The following is a 20,999-nucleotide window of genomic DNA, read 5'->3' on the forward strand; positions in this document are numbered from 1 at the left end:
GCCAATGTTGTGTCTGTTATTATTGTTAAAAAAATAAAATAAAATACATGGAACTGAAATATTAAACAGTTCGAAACATATTTAAAATTATATAATTAAAAATCGTGTGGGGAATTATATTGCTATTTCATAATTAAGGATCGAATAACGATTACCCCTTATTATATTTTTAATGGTAATACTGCTTTTAATAACCAGAATGCTACTTTTCACATCGAGCTCTTTTGTAAAGCCTCCCGATCTCCGGATTATGCAATTAAGATTCCTGTCTATATCACCTATGCTAAGGCATTCAATGTTTCCCTGCCCTAGCCTTTTCAAACTTTTTCCAGTCAGTCTTGGATTAGTTTCGAAAAAGTATTGAGTTCAGCGGCTGATTATCCAAAAAGGAGTGTTCATCCGAGATACTACAATTCTGAATCTTGATTGTAAGATTTTCTGAACATTAAGTAACGCCTGCCAAATTTTATTTACGAAAATTGCTTTATTACCAATGTTAAGAGTTGTTAGGTAGTTAGTATTTAGATAATCTAATAGGGGTTAACCCCTTTTATTAGTTTTAGTACAACCCCACGCATTGTGGTGTGAGTTGGCATGGCTACCTAATAGTACTTCATTATTTGTTTGTTTTGCATTGCTTATTAGTTACTTCAGGTCCGTCGTTGGTGGTGGTGTCGGAGAATCAAACGGCAGGAGTACTGACGATAGGTATATGTTCCTATCATTGTGACCGCTGGAAATTTTCAAAAAGTATCACAAAAAGTATCATTTCTTGAAAAAAGTGGCACATATCATTTTAAATGGTGGCACAAAAAGTGGCACAATTTATTTCACATTTTATTTAAAAAATAACAGTTTAGAACAAAACAACAAATTCAACTATATATAATACTATATAGTAATAATATATGTATGTACATATTGCATATTTAACCAGTAGAGAAAGCCTTAAAGTCAACTTTATGATACCCTACACCACTTTGCTAATTTTGTAGCGCTCCGCATAACAATTAAAAGTTTTTATGCGAGAACTCAATCATACACGCTATGATTATAATTATAATTTAAAGTTCAAAGGACTAAATATGCCGAAGCATTTGTATCTTTTAAATTAGTTTAAATTAGTTTGAAATCGGATAAAGATATATATGTGAGCTATATCCAAATCGGAACCGATCTCGATAAAATTTGGCAAAGATATTTCTGAGCTGTATTTGATATATTTCCCTGAATATCGTTGTTACAGAGTGCATATTACGGCTGCGGATGAACAATATATATGGGAGCTATAGCTATATTATTTTCAGGCTTAATTTGGCTGTATGTGCAAAATTCCATACTATTCGGGCCGATACTACACGTTTGGTGCACAATAAAAGTCAAATCGGACGAAGATATATATGGGAGCTATATCTAAATTTTGACCGATTATCTCCAATTTCAATAGAGTTTGCAAATGATTGGTGCAAAATTTCATCAGGATAGGGTAATAAATGCGAAATGTACTTTGTTCTCAAAAATACATGGACAGACAGACAGACAGACGGACGAACGGACAGACAGACATGCATAAATCGACTCAGAATGTGATTCTATGTAGATCATCAAAAGGAACTATGGGTCTATCTAGTTTCCTTTTGCCTGTTACAAACAAATGCACAAAGACATAATACCCTGACCATCTTGTGGTGTAGGGTATAACAAGTAAAAAAGCTGTAAGTTCGGCCGGGCCGAATTTTGAATACCCTCCACCATATGGTACAAATTTGGCAATTTTCAAAAAACTAAAATCCATTAAAAATTCTGTGAAAATCTTAAAAATACCGAATGTAGCCGGATATTAGGGTCTATACGACGACGTGGATCTGCATACGCAACTTTTGTCATAAGCCTGCACAGGCAATTTTCTGGCATAGGATGTAGTATCCATTACGAACTTCAAATACAAAATTTGAAATAATTCCGGTAAATAATGCAGCTAAAATCAACAAAATACTGTATATCGGGGGTACCGTAATATGGGGGCTATACGAAGAAGTAGACCTGCACAGAAAATTTTCTGTCATAGGCTGTAGTAAAGTAATTAAAAATGTCTCTTAACAGTTGTTCCAGAAATAAACAAACAGAACAATGTTGACAACTTTGAGCAAGCGAAAACCACTTACAAACACCTAATATAAGAGCGTTTGCTCTAAAATTTGCTATCACAAATTGGAAATGGCAGCGTACGACGCTTGTCATTGTTTCATTTCGTTGTTTTAAATACAGCGTTTAGATTAAAATATATGTAATTTAAAAAAAGGTGGCACAATGTATAAAAAAGTGGCACAAAAATTCAAAAAAGTGGCTCATTTAGGATCAAAATAAAAAAATGGCACAAAGGTATCAAAACCCAAAAAAGGCGGCAAAATTGATACTTTAGTGGCACAACGGTCACGTCACGCTGGTTCCCATTAACCTGCTTTAATACTATTGCGACCCAGGTTGACAACCCTGGAAAGAAAAACAAGTAAAAAAATATTAAGTTCGGCCTTGCCGAACTTTTAATAACCTCCACATTAGGGTAAAGGAAACATCTATATATACAACCAGTAAGGAAAGCTCAAAAGTCGGGCGGGGCCGACTATATGATACCCTACACCACTATGCATATTTAGTAGAGCTCTCGTAAAAAGGTTTATACAGGGCATTTCAGAGCTCTATGAGATATTTGGTACAAAATCAAAATCTATCTAATTCTATCGTGCATTTTACGAACTATAGCTATCTCTGAACCGGGTTTCTCCAAATTTGACGTATTAGCTTCTAGACTGAATTCGGTCTTATGTACGAAAATTCAGGTGATTTGGGCTAATATTGGCCATTTGATGCACAATTAACACGAAATCGGATGAAGATATATATGGGAGGCATATCCAAATCGGAACAGATTTTAATAAAATTAAAATCAACTATTTTTGGGCTTAATCTGATATCTGGTACCAAATATCATTCCTGTGGAGTGCATATTACGAATGTGAGGGACTTAAAGACCAAATCGGATGAAAGATATATATGGGTGCTATAGCTATATCTGAACCGATTTTTACTAAAATTGGTGTACTTGCTTATAGACTGGTTTCGGTTGAATTTGCCAAAATTCATGCCATTTGGGCTGATATTGGCCATTTGATGCACAATTAACCCGAAATCGGATGAAGATATATATGGGAGCTATATCCAAATCTGAACCGATTTCGATAAAATTACAAACAGCTATTTCTGGGCTGTATCTTATATCTGGTACCAAATATCATTCTTGTGGAGTGCATATTACGAATGTGAGAGGCTTAAACACCAAATCGGATAAAACATATAAATGGGAGCTATAGCTTTTTCTGAACCGATTTTCTCCAAATTTGTTAGATTTGCTTTAAGGCTAATCTCGGTCACATGTGTCAAAATTCGGGCCATTTGGGCTGATATTGGCCATTTGGTGGTCAATTAACCCGAAATCGGATGAAGATATATATGGGAGCTATATCCAAATCTGAACCGATTTTCTCCAAATTTGATATACTTGCTTCTAGGCCGAACTCGGTTGGGTGTGCCAAAATTCAGATAATTTGGACTGATAGTGGACATTTGGTGCACATTTAGCCCGAAATCGGATGAAGATATATATGGGAGCTATATCTAAATTTGATCCGATTCTCACCAATTTCAATAGGGTTCGTCCTTGGGCCAAAAAAATATTGTTTGGAAAATTTCATCTCAATCGGATAATAAATGCGACCTGCATTTTGTTCACAAAAATACATGGACAGACGGACTGACATGCATAAATCGACTCAGAAAGTGATTCTATGAAGGTTCTCAAAAGTAACTATGGGTCTGTCTCGTTTCCTTCTCCATGTTACAAACAAATGCACAAAGACATAATACCCTTACCACTATGTGGTGTAGGGTATAAACACGTTAAGACTTTGAGTTTTTTGATGTTCAAAAATTTCGAGATTTGATCGGAATTTTTAATAAGAATTTTCGATTTCAATGGCAGTCTACACAAAATTCTGTATCAAAAAACAACTTTCGATTTATTATATTTATTTCTCGAATTTTTTTTTTTGTGGGGGCTTTTCCCAAAACATTCCTTGTAAAAACTTTCCACTGTCCAATAATTCAATAACAGATAACCGAAAAAAATTTGAGTCAAATCGGACCGACCGTTCTCAGTAGACGTGTACCTATACTATCTTTATACATATAGATTTAAAGAAACAGGCGTGGTCAGTTCCTCTGACTCCGAATAGATACTTAGGATTGGAGGGAGAGTCAACAGTACCATGTATACCAATGTTCAACAGATATCTGCATTATTTTGGAAAATATAAGGATTTTAAGTAAATCGAAAAAAACAATTGGCGTAAAAGTGGGAGTGGTCAATTTTTATTTGCATAAAAACCTAAATCGGTGTAGGACGAACATTTGTAAAAATGTTGAAATTGGTTCAGCCGTTTTCAACTGATTCAACTACCAATGAACGACATTTGATTTTAATAAATATAGATTAAAAGTTGGCGTGGTCAGTTCCTCAGCGCCCAAATAAATACATAGGGCTAGATGGAAAGTCAACAGTATCTCGTGTAATAATTTTCAAACCGATATCTTCATCATTTGGCAAATATAAAGATTTAATATAAATCGAAATAGTGGGCGTAAAAGTAAGCGTGGTCAATATTTTTTGTATGTTTGTTTGTACAAACAATTATGCAAATCGGTCCAGCCGTTCTCAACTGATTCCATTACAAACGAACAACAATTGATTTTTATACCCTACACCACATAGTGGTAAGGGTATTATGTCTTTGTGCATTTGTTTGTAACATGGAGAAGGAAACGAGACAGACCCATAGTTACTTTTGAGAACCTTCATAGAATCACTGTCCATGTATTCTTGTGAACAAAATGCAGGTCGCATTTATTATCCGATTGAGATGAAATTTTCCAAACAATATTTTTTTGGCCCAAGGACGAACCCTATTGAAATTGGTGAGAATCGGATCAAATTTAGATATAGCTCCCATATATATCTTCATCCGATTTCGGGTTAAATGTGCACCAAATGTCCACTATCAGTCCAAATTACCTGAATTTTGGCACACCCAACCGAGTTCGGCCTAGAAGCAAGTATATCAAATTTGGAGAAAATCGGTTCAGATATAGCTATAGCTCCCATATATATCTTTCATCCGATTTGATCTTTAAGTCCCTCACATTCCTACTATGCACTCCACAACCGTGATATTTGGTACCAGGTATTAGATGGAGCACAGAAATAGCTGTTTTAAATTTTATCAAAATCGGTTCAGATTTGGATATAGCTCCCATATATATCTTCATCCGATTTCGGGTTAATTGACCACCAAATGGCCAATATCAGCCCAAATGGCCCGAATTTTGGCACATGTGACCGAGATTAGCCTTAAAGCAAATCTAACAAATTTGGAGAAAATCGGTTCAGAAAAGCTATAGCTCCCATATATATCTTTCATCCGATTTGGTGTTTAAGCCTCTCACATTCGTAATATGCACTCCACAAGAATGATATTTGGTACCAGATATAAGATACAGCCCAGAAATAGCTGTTTGTAATTTTATCGAAATCGGTTCAGATTTGGATATAGCTCCCATATATATCTTCATCCGATTTCGGGTTAATTGTGCATCAAATGGCCAATATCAGCCCAAATGGCATGAATTTTGGCAAATTCAACCGAAACCAGTCTGTAAGCAAGTACATCAATTTTAGTAAAATTCGGTTCAGATATAGCTATAGCACCCATATATATCTTTCATCCGATTTGGTCTTTAAGTCCCTCACATTCGTAATATGCACTCCACAGGAATGATATTTGGTACCAGATATCAGATTAAGCCCAAAAATAGTTGATTTTAATTTTATTAAAATCTGTTCCGATTTGGATATGCCTCCCATATATATCTTCATCCGATTTCGTGTTAATTGTGCATCAAATGGCCAATATCAGCCCAAATCACCTGAATTTTCGTACATAAGACCGAATTCAGTCTAGAAGCTAATACGTCAAATTTGGAGAAACCCGGTTCAGAGATAGCTATAGTTCGTAAAATGCACGATAGAATTAGATAGATTTTGATTTTGTACCAAATATCTCATAGAGCTCTGAAATGCCCTGTAAAAACCTTTTTACGAGAGCTCTACTAAATATGCATAGTGGTGTAGGGTATCATAAAGTCGGCCCCGCCCGACTTTTGAGCTTTCCTTACTGGTTTTCAATTGCGGTTATGCCAAATGGGGAACCAATAGTTAACAGTTACTGCCTGTATAGATTTAATAAAATCTTTAAATGTCAAATTACAGTTCATTCGGTAGAAATTGTAACAAAAACATGCAGAAGGATGAATGTTTAGAGATAGTATTATAATTAAATGGGACTGCATATTCCAATCATCCTACAAATCTATACCTTAAAAGAGGGAAATGTTGGTATGTTTGTTTATTTGTAATTTATGGACTCGAAAACCGCCACACAGATTTTCCTGAAAATTTCGAAGTATACTACAAAATCGCTGAAAGTAACATAGGTTATATAATTTTTTTGAAATTCCACTTGGAACTGGAAATATAGAATCAGAATCGGAGGTACCTGCCAAAAATTTAGATCTTATATGTACATATCTATTGATCGATTACTTATACAGTCTCCACATTTGGAATGCGTTATGGAATTTGGAACAAAAATTAATTTGCCAAATTATTTTAAATTCGGTTCAGAGTTGGGTATAGCTCACATATATATTTTCGACCGATAGCATGTATTGTATGCATTGAACACGCTATTTACACCACATTTCAATTAAATTTGGAATTTCTGATGGAATTTGTCTAACAAATTTGTTTGCCAAATTATTTTGAAATCAGTTCAAATTTGGATGCAGCTCCCATATAAATTATCGGACCACACACGCTATGTGTCTTTAATTTCAATTAAATTTGGTTTCTATATACAATTTATATTTCGCCCGAAAATATATATAGGAGCTATATCCAAACCTCAACTGATTTCAACATAATTTGGATGTTTATATATATATATAAAGAAATATAATTTGTCAAAATTTATTTTTGGACCAAATTACGTCACGCCTTCGATATTTCATTGAAATTGGTAGATTTTTTTTTATTAAATATAATAATATATTAAATAATCGACTGAATTTCGGCCGATTTCACATATTTGATGCAGCAAACACGATTCCAATGAAAAACGGAACAAGTGAATATCAGAATGTGTTGTTGAATAAAAATTAAAAAAAAAAGGTTTGGATATACCTCCCATATGTATTTTCGGTCGATTATTTAATATATTATTTAATATATTATTATATTTAATAAAATGAAATATCGAAGGCGTGACGTAATTTGGTCCAAAAATAAATTTTGACAAAATATATTTCTCTGTTTAATTTGGGAAATGATTGTGTTCCACAACGCCTTTGCTGTTGTATTAGGCTAACAGTTAAAAACTACATAAAAAATTAATTGACGATACGATTATTGTGGGGAAGTATGTAGCTACTTCGAATTCTCTAAAAGCAACAGAAATTCCACTCAACTTCAAAAGATTGCAGTTTCCTGCACGCTTGGCTTTTGCTATGAAATTAATAAATCCGAAGGACAAATTCTTCGTGTATGCGGACTACATTTGGCATGTCCCTGCTTTTCTCATGGACAGCTGTGCCTGGCATGTTCACGCGTTGGCAGACCAAGAGTTTTGTTTATTTACGCATTAAAGTCTTACAAAAATACGTTTTTTTAACTTTATATACCAATAAGACCGTTTGGATAATGCAGTTGTTCGTATCAAAAAACCATAAAGTGAGTGTGGCCCTTATATGGGGCCAAAACGGGAACATATATAGACAATTTTATACTTTAAGGATTGCCATCTATCAAATCTTCTAAAATACCAAATTATGTGACCAGAATTATCAAAGTACCGAATAGTTGTGGGGATCGCTATATGTGCGCTATAGGAAAACGTAGAACTAAAAAATGTGGTAAAAATCATCAAAATTCCTAATATCGGGAGGCAACGTTATATGGGGGCTATACTAAAACGTGGACCCATATATACTATGTTCCACCACCGGTGCTAGAACCCATTACGAACCACAAATACAAATTTTTAGTCAAATGTGTGGAAAGTTGTCTCGGGAAATGCCCTTTTATGGGGGCAGTACAAAACCATGGATCTATACAAACAATGTTTAGTCACCGGAGTTAGAACCCGTTACGATCTACAAATACCAATTTTTAGACAAATCCGTGAAAATAATATGGCGAAAATCATCAAAATACCGAATTTCGGGAGGTACCGTTATATGGGGGCTATACCAAAACGTGGACCTATATATACAGTGCTTCGCCACACGAGCTAGAAACCATTATAACCTACACATACAATTATTTAGACAAATCCGCGCTAAAATGTGGCGAAAATCATTAAAATACCGAATATCGGGATATACCGTTATATGAGGGCTATACCAAAACGTAGACCCATATATACCACATTCCACCACCGGAGCTAGAACCCATTATGAACTACAAATACTAAATACCAACTATCCTAGACACAATACAAATTGTTCTGCTGAATTTTGACGCACTACGTCAAATAATGTGGACTGTATCGTGATTTCAACAGACAGACGAAGACACGGACATCGTTAAATCGACTTAGAAATTTATGCTGATTTTGAATATATATACTTTATGGGATGTTAGGGATGTAACAAATGGAATGACGCTCCTTTCCAGGTGGAGGATATAAAAAACATACATGTTTGTGACATATTATACAAGTTCTCGGTCGAGACCCTGCATTGGCATAGAACGGTTCTAAGTTAGAATGTTTTAGTCCAAAGATCTTTATTGGTGTCGATATCACCCTATAATGTCTTTTGGCTGCTTGGTCCGTTTCCTCTTATGTCAGGCCTACCAGTCGATTCCACGGCTGTGCTAACTTTTTCAATGTTGGGGCTCACTTCGTCCACTCGGTCGAAGGATTCTTGCTACAGTCTCCTTTGCGAGGTCCCTAACTGGGTTTGCCCGGAGTATCTGAAGATGGGAAGGCCCTTTTCTCGGCGGCTTCGCAATTTTCTGCTCCTCAGTAGACCAAATCCCCTTCCCCGCCTCCAATGGAGTGGTTGGATTATTCATAGCCCCTTTAGAACATCCTTCAACTTTGCAATTTTTACAGCCTGTTGCTTTCTGAATTTTCACTGTTGAGCCCCTGACAGTTTTTTTCGTATTTGTTTTACTTTTACTTGAAAAAATACTTTTAATACTTTTTCCTTTTTTCTTTGTGTTTGTCGTGGGAGAAATATATTTACATCCATTTTCAGATTTGCTAATACATATATTTTTTTTTGTACTTTTTATCTTTCTCCATACACAGCCAATATATTTTTCGATGATGCTTTCGTATTGGATGAAAAATATGTAGAAAATCCCAAAAACCCCCCACTCAATGAATATGTGAAACTACTGATTACCAGCATCGACAAGGCTGCGTTCGAAGTGTACGGTGTTAACATTAAGATCAAGCCACCCGTAAAAATTGAAACACCTTACGGCGGTCGCTTAGTATGGACACTGCCCGGGCGTAGCAAAATGATTGCTCATCTGAAAAACAAGGACAAAATTCGTCACAAAAAACGCTGGTCCCAAGTCATGTACATGTACTACTTGTTGGGCTTTCGTATAATGGAATTGGAAAATGTGTCAGCGAAGCGTAAAGCTGTTATAGCAGAAAACACTTTTTTATTAGCTCTCGATGGTGACATTGATTTTCAGCCACAGGCTGTACAGTTGCTGATAGATCGCATGAAGGCTATCGATGAATTGGGAGCTGCCTGTGGTCGCATTCATCCAGTAGGCAGGGGACCGATGGTTTGGTATCAAATCTTCGAATATGCCATTGGTATGTATTAATATTTAATTAAAATAGATGCTCAGAAAGGAGCGTGTTTCAACGTTTAAACTCAATTGATAGAAAGAAATAAACTTCTTAAAATATAAATAGAAATACACAATTAATTGAATTTATCAGGAAAATCAAAATATCATTTATTTATTTTTTTTTAATAAAATCTTATTTATTTTAATTATTTTATGTAGGTCACTGGCTGCAAAAGGCTACTGAACACGTTATTGGCTGCGTTCTCTGTAGTCCTGGTTGCTTTAGTTTGTTTCGGGGCAGTGCTTTGATGGAAAACAGCGTCATGAAGAAATACACTACAGTATCACAAGAGCCGATGCATTACGTTCAATATGATCAAGGGGAAGATCGATGGCTCTGTACGCTCATTCTTAAGCAAGGTCTGCGTGTCGAATATTCTGCTGCCTCGGATGCCTATACCCACTCACCAGAAATTTTCAACGAATTTTATAATCAACGTCGTCGCTGGGTGCCCTCTACGATCGCAAATATTTTTGATTTGCTTTCTGATGCAGAAATGGTTGTAAAGAATAACAGTTCCATATCGAGACCATATATTTTTTATCAAGCCATGCTAATGGTGGGAACCATACTCGGCCCCGGCACCATATTTCTCATGATGATCGGATCATTCGTTACGGTGTTCAGTACAGGAATTTGGACATCATTTTTATGGAATTTTATTCCATTATTAGCATTTATTTTGTCGTGTATTTATTTAAAACAAAAATATCAGGTACAAGCTTTCGGAAGTTATTGTGATTAATTTGATATTGATTTTAAATTTTATAGCTCTTGTTGGCGTTTGTCATAAGTGCCGTATATTGCTTAGTAATGATGGCTGTACTGATCGGTATTATTATACAAATGATAGATGATGGACCCTTGGCACCAGCTTCCTTATTTTTCCTTTTGGTATTTTTGCAAATTTTCATTGCAGGTAAGTTTCTTGTATTTAATAATTATAATTCATGGTAAGACATTTATTCCGCTGAGCTGATCTGGACAATTCTTTGGACAAGGATCTATAAGTTGGTTTTTTTCATAACTTTGTAATAACATCGTTGCGCGATAACGTTCATCGAGCTGAGTCGATCTAGCTATGTGTGTTTTGTCCATGTTATCGCGAAATTTTGCATGTGGTCAGGATAGCATTTTTGGGATAAAGATACAACATTTTCCTGAATTTCTAATAGTTTCATATGTTACAATTATAGTCCGACCATCGCGATGTTCTGTACAAACTTTGAATTTAAATCGTATCGGAGATAAAATGCCAATTTTTGGTCTAATAATATTTAGTGGGTTAAATTAACCATAAATTTTGTATTGTTTGAACAAGAACAAATTCGTATTCAATCGTAAATAATTTTATAGCTGAAATCAACGTGTCTTGAATTTTCATTAGCACAAAAATACGCTAATCAAAAACAAGTAAAAAAGGTGTAAGTTCGGCCGGGCCGAACTTTGAATACCCTTCACCATTCGGAAATTTAAAAAAACCGTTAAAAATTCTGTTAAAATATTAAAAATACTGAATGTAGCCGTTATATTAGGATCTATACGACGACGTGGACCTGCATAGGCATTACAATATTCAAATGCGAAACTTGAAAGAAAACGGTGAATAGTGTAGCTAAAATCACCAAAATACCGAATATAGGGGGGTATGATTTTATGGGGGCTATACTAAAATGTGGACCTGCACAGCCAATTTTCTATCATAGGCTGTAGTATCCATCACGAACTTCAAATTTGAAAAAATTACGGTGAATCATATCGCTAAAATCATAAAAATGCCAACTATCGGGAGATGCCGTTATATGGGGCTCTACGTTAAACGTGGACCTGCAGAGACAATTTTCTGTCGTTGTATGTAGGCTATACGATATTTTGAGCCGTGGTATTTATGATATTTATCTTCCGTGGAGTAAAGTACTCAGAAAAAAACTCCCAGTGCAGATTTTCAGGCAATTCCGTTGGAAAATGTGGCTAAAATGATCAAAATACCGAATATGGGGGGGGGGTTACGGTTGTATGGGTATATACGATATCGTGGACCTATATAAACATACACCTACTCTATGTCTGGATTTTCAGACTGTTCCATTGGAAAATGTGACTAAAATCGTCAAAATACCGAATATCTCGGGGTACCATTGGATGGTCCTATATCGTGGACCTATATTAACAATTCTCTTCCAGAGGGTAAAGTACTCGAAAGGAACTCCTTGTGTGGATTTTCATACAAGTCCATTAGAAAATGTGGCTAAAATCACCAAAATACCGAATATAGAGGGTGCCGTTGTATGGGGACTATACGATATCGTGGACCTACATAAGCAATTATCATCCAGAGAGTAAAGTGCACAGAAAGAACTCCTTGTGTGGATTTTCAGTTAATTCCATTGGAAAATGTGGCTAAAATCATCAAAATACCGAATATGGGAGGAGGGGGGTACCGTTGTATGGGGGTTATGCGATATCGTGACCGATATTGCCCATCTTCGAACTTGACCTGCCTGCAGACAAAAGACTGATCTGTGCAAAAGTTTAGCTTCCTATCTTTATTCGTTTTGACTCTAGCGTGATTACAACAGTCGTACAAACGGACATGGCTAAGTCGTCTTAGAATTTTACGCTGATCAAGAATATATATACTTTGTTATGTATAAAATGATTATTTCGCTGAGTTACAAGCGGAATGACGAACTTAATATACCCACCACTACTACTACTATGTATGGTGGAGGGTATAAAACATTCAAAATATTTATGAAATAATAATACATTCTATCAACTTTTTGCACCTTTTAATTACTCTACTCTGTTTTCAAGATTAACGGTTGGGATGGTTTAGTCGACTTGCAATAATACCATTGAAACCACATTCGTATGCAATTCACATCCAAATTATAATTTTTTATTTCTCAAACAAACATTTGGATTCCACACATAAAAAAAAAACAAGATTTGGGTACAATAAATTTAACATCATTAAATAATTTCTCTCTTTCTCTCTCTCTCTCTACCTATTACAACTAGAAAACTTTAATTAGCATTAGTTCAACTGGCATTGTTGTGTGTACCACAGAATATTTCATTTTGGAACATACACACACCGGAAAGTAATCAATAAATAATATTCATTTTCAGGAATTATGCATCCACAAGAAGCTGGAGCTCTCGTTTGCGGCTTAATTTACTACATAACCATTCCGTCCATGTACATGCTATTACTTATCTATTCCGTATTCAATATGAATGATGTATCATGGGGGACACGTGAGGTGGCTCCTAAAAAGGTAAGACAATTGATTGGTAATACGAAAGTACATTCGATTGATTGTGCACTCCAAGCCGAATTCGGTATTAAATTGTTAAGTTATTCATTCGTGGAAAAATTAATTAAGAATGGTAACAGCAAATACAGTCCTTGAATTTATATATCCTTTTGTCATGCCTCTCTGCCTGTGGAAGTCAAAATAGAGGCCATGTTGATTGTAACACCACCTCATAATTTTCGATGTTTGGTAATTTTCAACTGAATGAACTGTAATACAACATTGAATAAAAGTCCATTATTTGTTATATCTCCCACAGCACTCTGAAATTTTAAGTATTTTGTAGGTTTTAGAACTTCATGCCGTTTTTTGTTTGTTTGGTTAATAAAACGTATGCTATTACTTTTACAGGACGACGAAAGCACTGTACAGGATGAAGAAAGTTCAGGAAAAGAATATTTACCGGGTTGGATAAATGATCCCCTACTAGTTGACTCGCAGTTGGGCGAGATATCGTTGCGCGAGAAACGCTTCTGGAAGGACTTAATTAAATTATATTTAAAGCCTATGTTTCACACAAAGGAGAAAAAGGCTGAGATTGCTGATAGCCTTCGTGAACTGCGTAATATGTTTGCATTTGCTTTTGTCATGATTAACGCAATTTTTGTTCTAATCGTTTTCTTGCTGCAACTAAAGAAGGACTATTTGCATCTGGAATGGCCCATTGATCCGGAGGATTTTATAACATATGATGCAGATAATTCACAAATCTATATATATCGACGTTACAAACATCTGGATCCCATTGGCTTTTGTTTTGTCATTTTCTTTGGCATCATTCTTATTATTCAGTTCATTGCAATGTTCTTCCATCGCTTTGCCACCATATCACAGCTTTTGGCCACAACCAAATTGGATTGGCTGAGAGCATCAAGTACGGTAAGATACACTATACTTTTATTTAGTTCTGTTCTGCTTTTGCCTCTTTTTTTGCATATTTAACTATGGCAAATAAAATGTTAAATACCACAACTTTTGACTTAAGGAGCATCGAATATACATAGTTACGATTTCATGTAAAACATCCAATACCTTTAATATAAAACAAAATTTTGAGTATCCAAAGAAAGAGTTTAACGAAAAAGGTTTTTCTATGAATCCAGATTTAATATTTATACCCTCCTCCATTCTATGGAGGGTATATTAACTTTGTCATTCCGTTTAGGTAATCCCTTTTGTAACTCCTCGAAATATTGATAAAAGACCCTACAAAGCATATTTATTCTGGATCAACGGATAAAATTCGATCAGTGGATAAAATTCTAAGACGATCTGGCGGTGTCCGTCTGTCTGATGTAATCACTTCGAACGTATTGACATAGATGGCTAAAATTTTGAATACATGCATAGGTTACCAGTAGGCAAGCTAAGTTCTTAAATGGGCAATATCGGTCCACGTTTTCGTATAGCCTCCATATAACTGTACCTCCCGATATTCGGTATTTTCATGATATCAGCGACATTATATACCTGATTCGTATTTGAAGTTCGTGTTGGGTAGTAGAGCCTATGACAAACATTTTTGTATGCAGGTTCACGTCTTCGTTTAGCCCCTATATAACGGTAGTTCCCGATATTCGGTATTTTGAAGATTTCAGCAACATAAAGATTACTCAACCTAAGGAAAAAATCGTATGCAGGTCCAAGTCTTCGTATAGCCCCTATATAAGGGTACCTCCCGATATTCGGTATTTTCTTTTTTTAACGAAATTATTTCAAATTTCGTATTTGAAGTTCGTAATGGGTTCTACAGCCTATGACAACAATTTGTATATGCAGATCCACCATATTTTTATGATTAGTGCGACATTATTCACCGAAATAGTAACAAATTTCGTGTTTAAAGTTGGCATTTGGCAATACGGCCTATGACAAAAATATCGTATCTAGGTTAACGTTTTCCTACATTCCCCATATAACGGTACACCCCTATATTCGGTATTTTGATGATTTTATCGACATTATTCACCGGAAATGTTTCAAATTTGCTATTTGAAGTTCGTAAAGGTACAGCCTATGACAAAAAATTTTGTAAGCAGGTCCTCGTATAATCTTCCAAATGTTGGAGGGTATTAAAAGTTCGGCCCAGCCGAACTTAGCTACTTTTTTAGTAGTTACTTGTTTACTTGTTCATTTTGAAAGCTGGATGTTATCAATGAAATATTTTGAAACCAGTAAAGAAAGGTCAAAACTGGGGCATGCTGGCTTTATGATACCCTACACCACTATGCATATTTAGTAGATCTACCCGTAAAAAATAAACGTTTATATAGGGAATTTATGTGAAGCAGATCATACGAACAACAATCGGGTTTGTATGCGTATTTTGGCTTGAGAGCACTTATGTATGGAATCGAATAGAACTAATATAGGGGAGAGAGGAGGCATTTATGTCTGAACTGATTTTCACACAAACTGTCCTATTTGAGCTGATATTACAATTTTGGTGTAAACGGAAATCGGATCAAGATATATATAGGAGCTATATCCAAATCTGAACCGATCTCTGTAAAGTTTATCAGAAGTGTTTTTATGCTGTATCGGATACAGGCACCAAATATCGTAGTTGTACGGATGTGAGGGACTTACACATAAAGCAATATCAGAACCGTTTTTCATAAAAATTTCAATCAATATTAACAATTGTTCTTCTGACAATAATGATATCCTATTTTAAGAGAACATTGCTTGTAGCAATGTGATTCGACATACCTTGTGGACGGTTACTGTGCAACTCCTGCTTTCAATTTTTGGAACAATTTTATAATATTTACTAGCTGAACCCGGTGCGCATCGCAAAACCTTTTGATTTTATATGCGTTCAAAATTTTATATACGAATATTTGTTGGTTTAAAAAAAATAAGACAAATTCAAAAATTTAAAAAACGTAATTATTGTAATACCTTAATGCGTAAGCAAACAAATAGCTCGGTCTACACACTAGTGAACATGCCAGGAGCAGCTGACCATGAGAAAAGCAGGAACATGCCAAATTTAGTCCCTATACACGATAGGTTCGTCCTTCGGATTTATTAATTTCATAGGAAATGCCAAGCCTGCATGAAACTGCAATATTTTGAAGTTGAGTGGCATTTCTATTGAAATTAAAGAATTAGAGATAACAAAATACTTTCCCATAATAATCGTATCCTCAATTAAATTGTTGAGTAGTACCGTGTTTGGTGCATCAAATATGTGAAATCAACCGAAAATACATATGGGAGCTATATCCAAATCTGAACCAATTTCAAAATAATTTAGCAAACATATTTTCTGATCAAATCCCGTAACTCATTCCACTTTTGGAGACTGTATCTGTAATTTATCAATAGATATGTGCATATAAAATTCAATTTTTGGGAGGTACCTCCGGTTCTGTTGCTATATCTCCATTTCCAAGTGGAATTTCAAAAATTTATATAGCCTATGTTACTTTCAGGCAATGTTGTAGTATACTTGGAAATTTTCAGGAAAATCTGTGCAGCGGTTTTCGAGTCCATAAATTACAAACAAACAAACAACCATACAAAAATGTCCCTTTTTCGAAGATATTGATATTCAATTTAATTAAATTAGATTACATTTAATTTTGCGACTCATTTTTGACTTCTTCATCCCCTTGCACAACATAGCAACCAACTAGTGAGTTACGCTGTTGCATATCAACTTTAGGAGGCTCGTCGTCGTCGGCATTCTGTATGAATAAATTTGACGTTTTTTATACCCTCCACCATACATAGTATGGAGGGTATATTAAGTTCGTCATTCCGTTTGTAACTCATCGAAATAATCATTTTAGACCCAACAAAGTATATATATTCTTGATCAGCGTAAAATTCTAAGACAACTTAGCCCTGTCCGTCCGTCGGTCCGTCTGTCCGTCTGTTGTAATCACGCTACAGTTTAGACGAATTAAGATAGGAAGCTAAAATTTTGCACAGATCTCTCTTTTGTCTGCAGGCAGATCATGTTCGAAGATGGGCTATATCGGTCCATATACCCCCATATAACGGCACCCTCCGACATTCGGTGTTTTGATGATGTTAGTCACATTTTTCAACGGAATTGTCTGAAAATCCATACAAGCAGTTCCTTATGGGTACTTTATACCTCGGAAGAGAATTATCCATATCGATCCACGATACCGTATATCCCCCATATAACGGTACCCCCGATATTCGGTATTTTGATAACTTTACCCACATTTTTCAACTGATTTGTCTGAAAATCCACACAAGGAGTTCTTTGTGTGTACTTTATACCTCGGGAGAGAATTATCTATATAGGTCCACGATATCGTATAGCCCCCATATAACGGTACCCCCGGGTATTCGGTATTTTGACGATTTTAGCCACATTTTTCAATGGAAGTGTCTGAAATTCCACAAAATTAGTCCTTTGTGAGTATTCTACCCTCTGAAAAAAAATGTCTATATAGGTCCACGAAATGGTATATCCCCCATATAACTGTACTCCCCGATATTCGGCGTTTTGATGATGTTAGCCACATTTTTTAACGGAATTGTCTGAAAATCCATACAAGGAGTTCCTTGGGTAGTTTATACCTCGGAAGAGAATTATCTATATCAGTCCACGATATCGTATATCCCCCATATAACGGTACCCCCGATATTCGATATTTTGATAACTCTACCGACATTTTTCAACGGAATTGTCTGAAAATCCACACATGGAGTTCCTTGTGGGTACTTTATATCTCAGCAGAGAATTATCTATATAGGTACACGATATCGTATATCCCCAATATAACGGTACCCTCGATATTCGGTATTTTCAATGGTGTACAAAGCAAAAGTTATTCTTACAGTACAGGTTTCTAAAAATTTGTACGTTTTTCTATTTGATTCCGATCATCTCCAAAAGCTAAAGGCCCCTCTGTATCTCCAAAATTAGACTAATCTATATGATTTGCTTGTTTACGATATTTGGCTATATTCGTCAACGAAATGAGCATAAAAAAGCCAGCAGTTCGCCTTTTGTGTATTTCGGATGTCTCCTGTAAGTGATGTCGGTATTTTCTCACACAGAAGTAGTGGTCCATTCTACCCGCTGTTCTAACCTCTAACTTCATTCGAGATTTCGTGTCCTTTGTTTTATATTTGTGACCTTTATAACGGCTGCAAAATAAGGAACATTTTTAGTTGTTGGTCCATTTAAACCATAAATATATTGCGGACATCTTGGAAAACAATAGTCCTATCCCTTCCGAGCCTAACCCGACCGTAGTGAAAATTTTCGTTTGCGTCGGAAAATAATTGCAATCTGTATATAATAACCTGTGTTGTAAGGTGAAAAAATATTACAAAATATACACTTCAATATTGTTAGTCAAATTGAAAAAATCGCATGCGATAAAAAATATGAAAAAATAAAAAAATTTCACACAATACTACAAAATCTATATTAACATGATTATTGGCATCTTTTATGCGATTTTTTTAGATTTTATACTTTTATGCCAAGAAAGCATTCTGAATTGACAAAATTTGTCAAAATCGGTCCAGCAATTCTTGTGATATAAGCATTCTAGCTAATGTCCCCTTCCTTTGTATATATACACTGTATATATTTCGCTATATATATCCGATATATTTACTATCGGCATCGCCGGGATTAAAAATATTCGCGGTTTAATGGAAAATTTGACTTTTATTAATCAAAAATGTTATGGTCAATTTCACCCACAAAATATTACCCGATGACCATCAAAATTGGAAGACTTCTGTCCAGCCCTAAGCTCTAGACCCATGCTAACTTCCGCGTCGATTGGTCTATAATTGCGTCCTGTAGAGCAACTGCAAAATCAGGAAATTTTTCAGTTTTTGGTCCATTTCAACCCTCAAATATGCGATCATCTCCATCTGTTCTGGGTCCTCACCTCCATTCTAAATTTCGTGAAGACCGGGCCATAAATGCAACCTGACAAGTGATTACAAATTAACATAAACAGACGGACGGACGGACGGACATACATAGCTAGATCGACTCAGCTCGGCGAGATAGGGAGACCCATATACACTTTCCTATGTGGGAAACCAATATTTCTAGGTGTTACATAATTTTTGGCCCAATCAAATTTATAATTTTTAAGATTTTTTTCACAGTTTGCAGGATGATATAAGATGGAATTAAAAATCCCATCTTCACACTAGCATCGCATTCTATTAAACCATAGACTAATGAAAATATAAACGACAGATTGTTAGTTTTGTCTTTTTATGCTGCTGACTTTCAGTTCGCCATAATCGACATGTTGATTGAACCAGTTGACCTACTCAACTTTGAAAACACGTTATATCGTTTTTCGAGAATCGATGTGACATATTTTAAAAGTATCAAATGATATATATACCCTCATATCTATGGGTACAAATAGGTGTTGCGTTCATATTTCTTAAAAGTGTTTACAATTCCTTTTTAATATTTCTCCAAATGATTTTCTGAAGTTTAAATAAATCTCATATTCCAATAGAACAGTTATAACAAATAATTGACCCTAATGTCATTTTCTTCTTTTGGTGAAACATAATCTGAAAAATAACTTGATATCTCTGTTGTTGAATTCACCTTTTATTTTTATCCGCAGATAACAGACGAGGATGCTGCACAGGAAATTCGAGGGAATGCAGTGCACATTGCACGTCAACTGCAACGACCAAAACGTCTTGATGACGAGGATGAAGAAGATAGTGGTAATGGCAGTAAAACCAACGACTGGGATGATGATGATGTGGGGAATCACATGACTCGACGTTCAACAGTATTCAAGTTGCATGAAAATCGTAATAAGAACCAATACGATTACAGTGATTTGCCACGGAATTTTGAGCGTCGATTTTTGGGCGAAGGTATGTTCATAGCATGAAAAAAGACGATCTCTTTTTTTTTTTCTTTTTTTTTTTGGTATATGCCATTGGAAGTGAATGTGCAATTGGTGGCTAAGTTTGAATTTACTTAACTTTTGTTATACTTCCAGATGATATCAGCGTCAAACATATATCCATGAGTCGCAAATCGTTGATGCTCCTTAATGAGACACGTTTTGTAGCTAAACGACGTCTAACACAGCAAACACATCGCAATACGGTTATGAATAGAAATCCTATGCATGGATTTGACAACGATGCCTTTGAAAGTTCGAACTGAGAAAAGTTGTAATATGGAAAAGAACCTGAATAAACATATCTGAAAATATGTAAATATAACACAATATTATTGCAAATGTTTGGCAGAAAAATTTTAATTTGATTTTTATCTTTACAAGGGAGTTGTATTTAACTACTAGATATGTGCAGGAGCTGATATCGTATTCTACGAAAATGTGAAGTAATATATTTAATAAAGGAAATTAATTTCAAATGAAAATTTTTATATACAAAATATTTTTCATTTCATGGAAAAGGATCCTGGATATAGTCTGATTGTTTTTTGTCACTTCAGTATATTTCCAGGAAAATGAATTTGAGTACCAAAATTATTCATGGATGAAAATATTTTCAGATTCAAACTTCTGCCGGGACAAATCTTTCGCATTCGATATCAAAAACATTATGATCGAAATTAATTTTAATATATGAATTTTAGCTTGATTGAATCGAGAATTCG

At 35.2% G+C, this 20,999-nt stretch overlaps 1 protein-coding gene across 2 annotated transcripts in view; it reads left to right on the forward strand.

The window, feature by feature from the left end:
- The window catches only part of LOC101898706 (chitin synthase chs-2), a 64,524-nt gene extending 43,785 nt beyond the window's left edge, over positions 1–20,739 (forward strand). Inside the window, exons 9-16 of one of the 2 annotated variants that reach the window (XM_011292878.3) lie at positions 9,486–10,010; positions 10,208–10,764; positions 10,821–10,968; positions 13,185–13,333; positions 13,724–14,251; positions 19,981–20,242; positions 20,371–20,589; positions 20,659–20,739. In XM_011292878.3, coding sequence (XP_011291180.1) covers positions 9,486–10,010; positions 10,208–10,764; positions 10,821–10,968; positions 13,185–13,333; positions 13,724–14,251; positions 19,981–20,242; positions 20,371–20,540 — 2,339 coding nt within the window. In that variant the 3' untranslated portion in view covers positions 20,541–20,589; positions 20,659–20,739. Of the gene's footprint in view, positions 1–9,485; positions 10,011–10,207; positions 10,765–10,820; positions 10,969–13,184; positions 13,334–13,723; positions 14,252–19,980; positions 20,243–20,370; positions 20,638–20,658 lie in introns of those variants that run through there. The other variant, XM_011292877.3, reaches the window with a different exon arrangement.
- Positions 20,740–20,999: the final 260 nt, after the last annotated feature.

This window comes from Musca domestica, unplaced genomic scaffold (genome assembly GCF_030504385.1).
Source record: "Musca domestica strain aabys unplaced genomic scaffold, Musca_domestica.polishedcontigs.V.1.1 6, whole genome shotgun sequence".
NCBI classification, from domain to species: Eukaryota; Metazoa; Arthropoda; class Insecta; order Diptera; family Muscidae; genus Musca; species Musca domestica.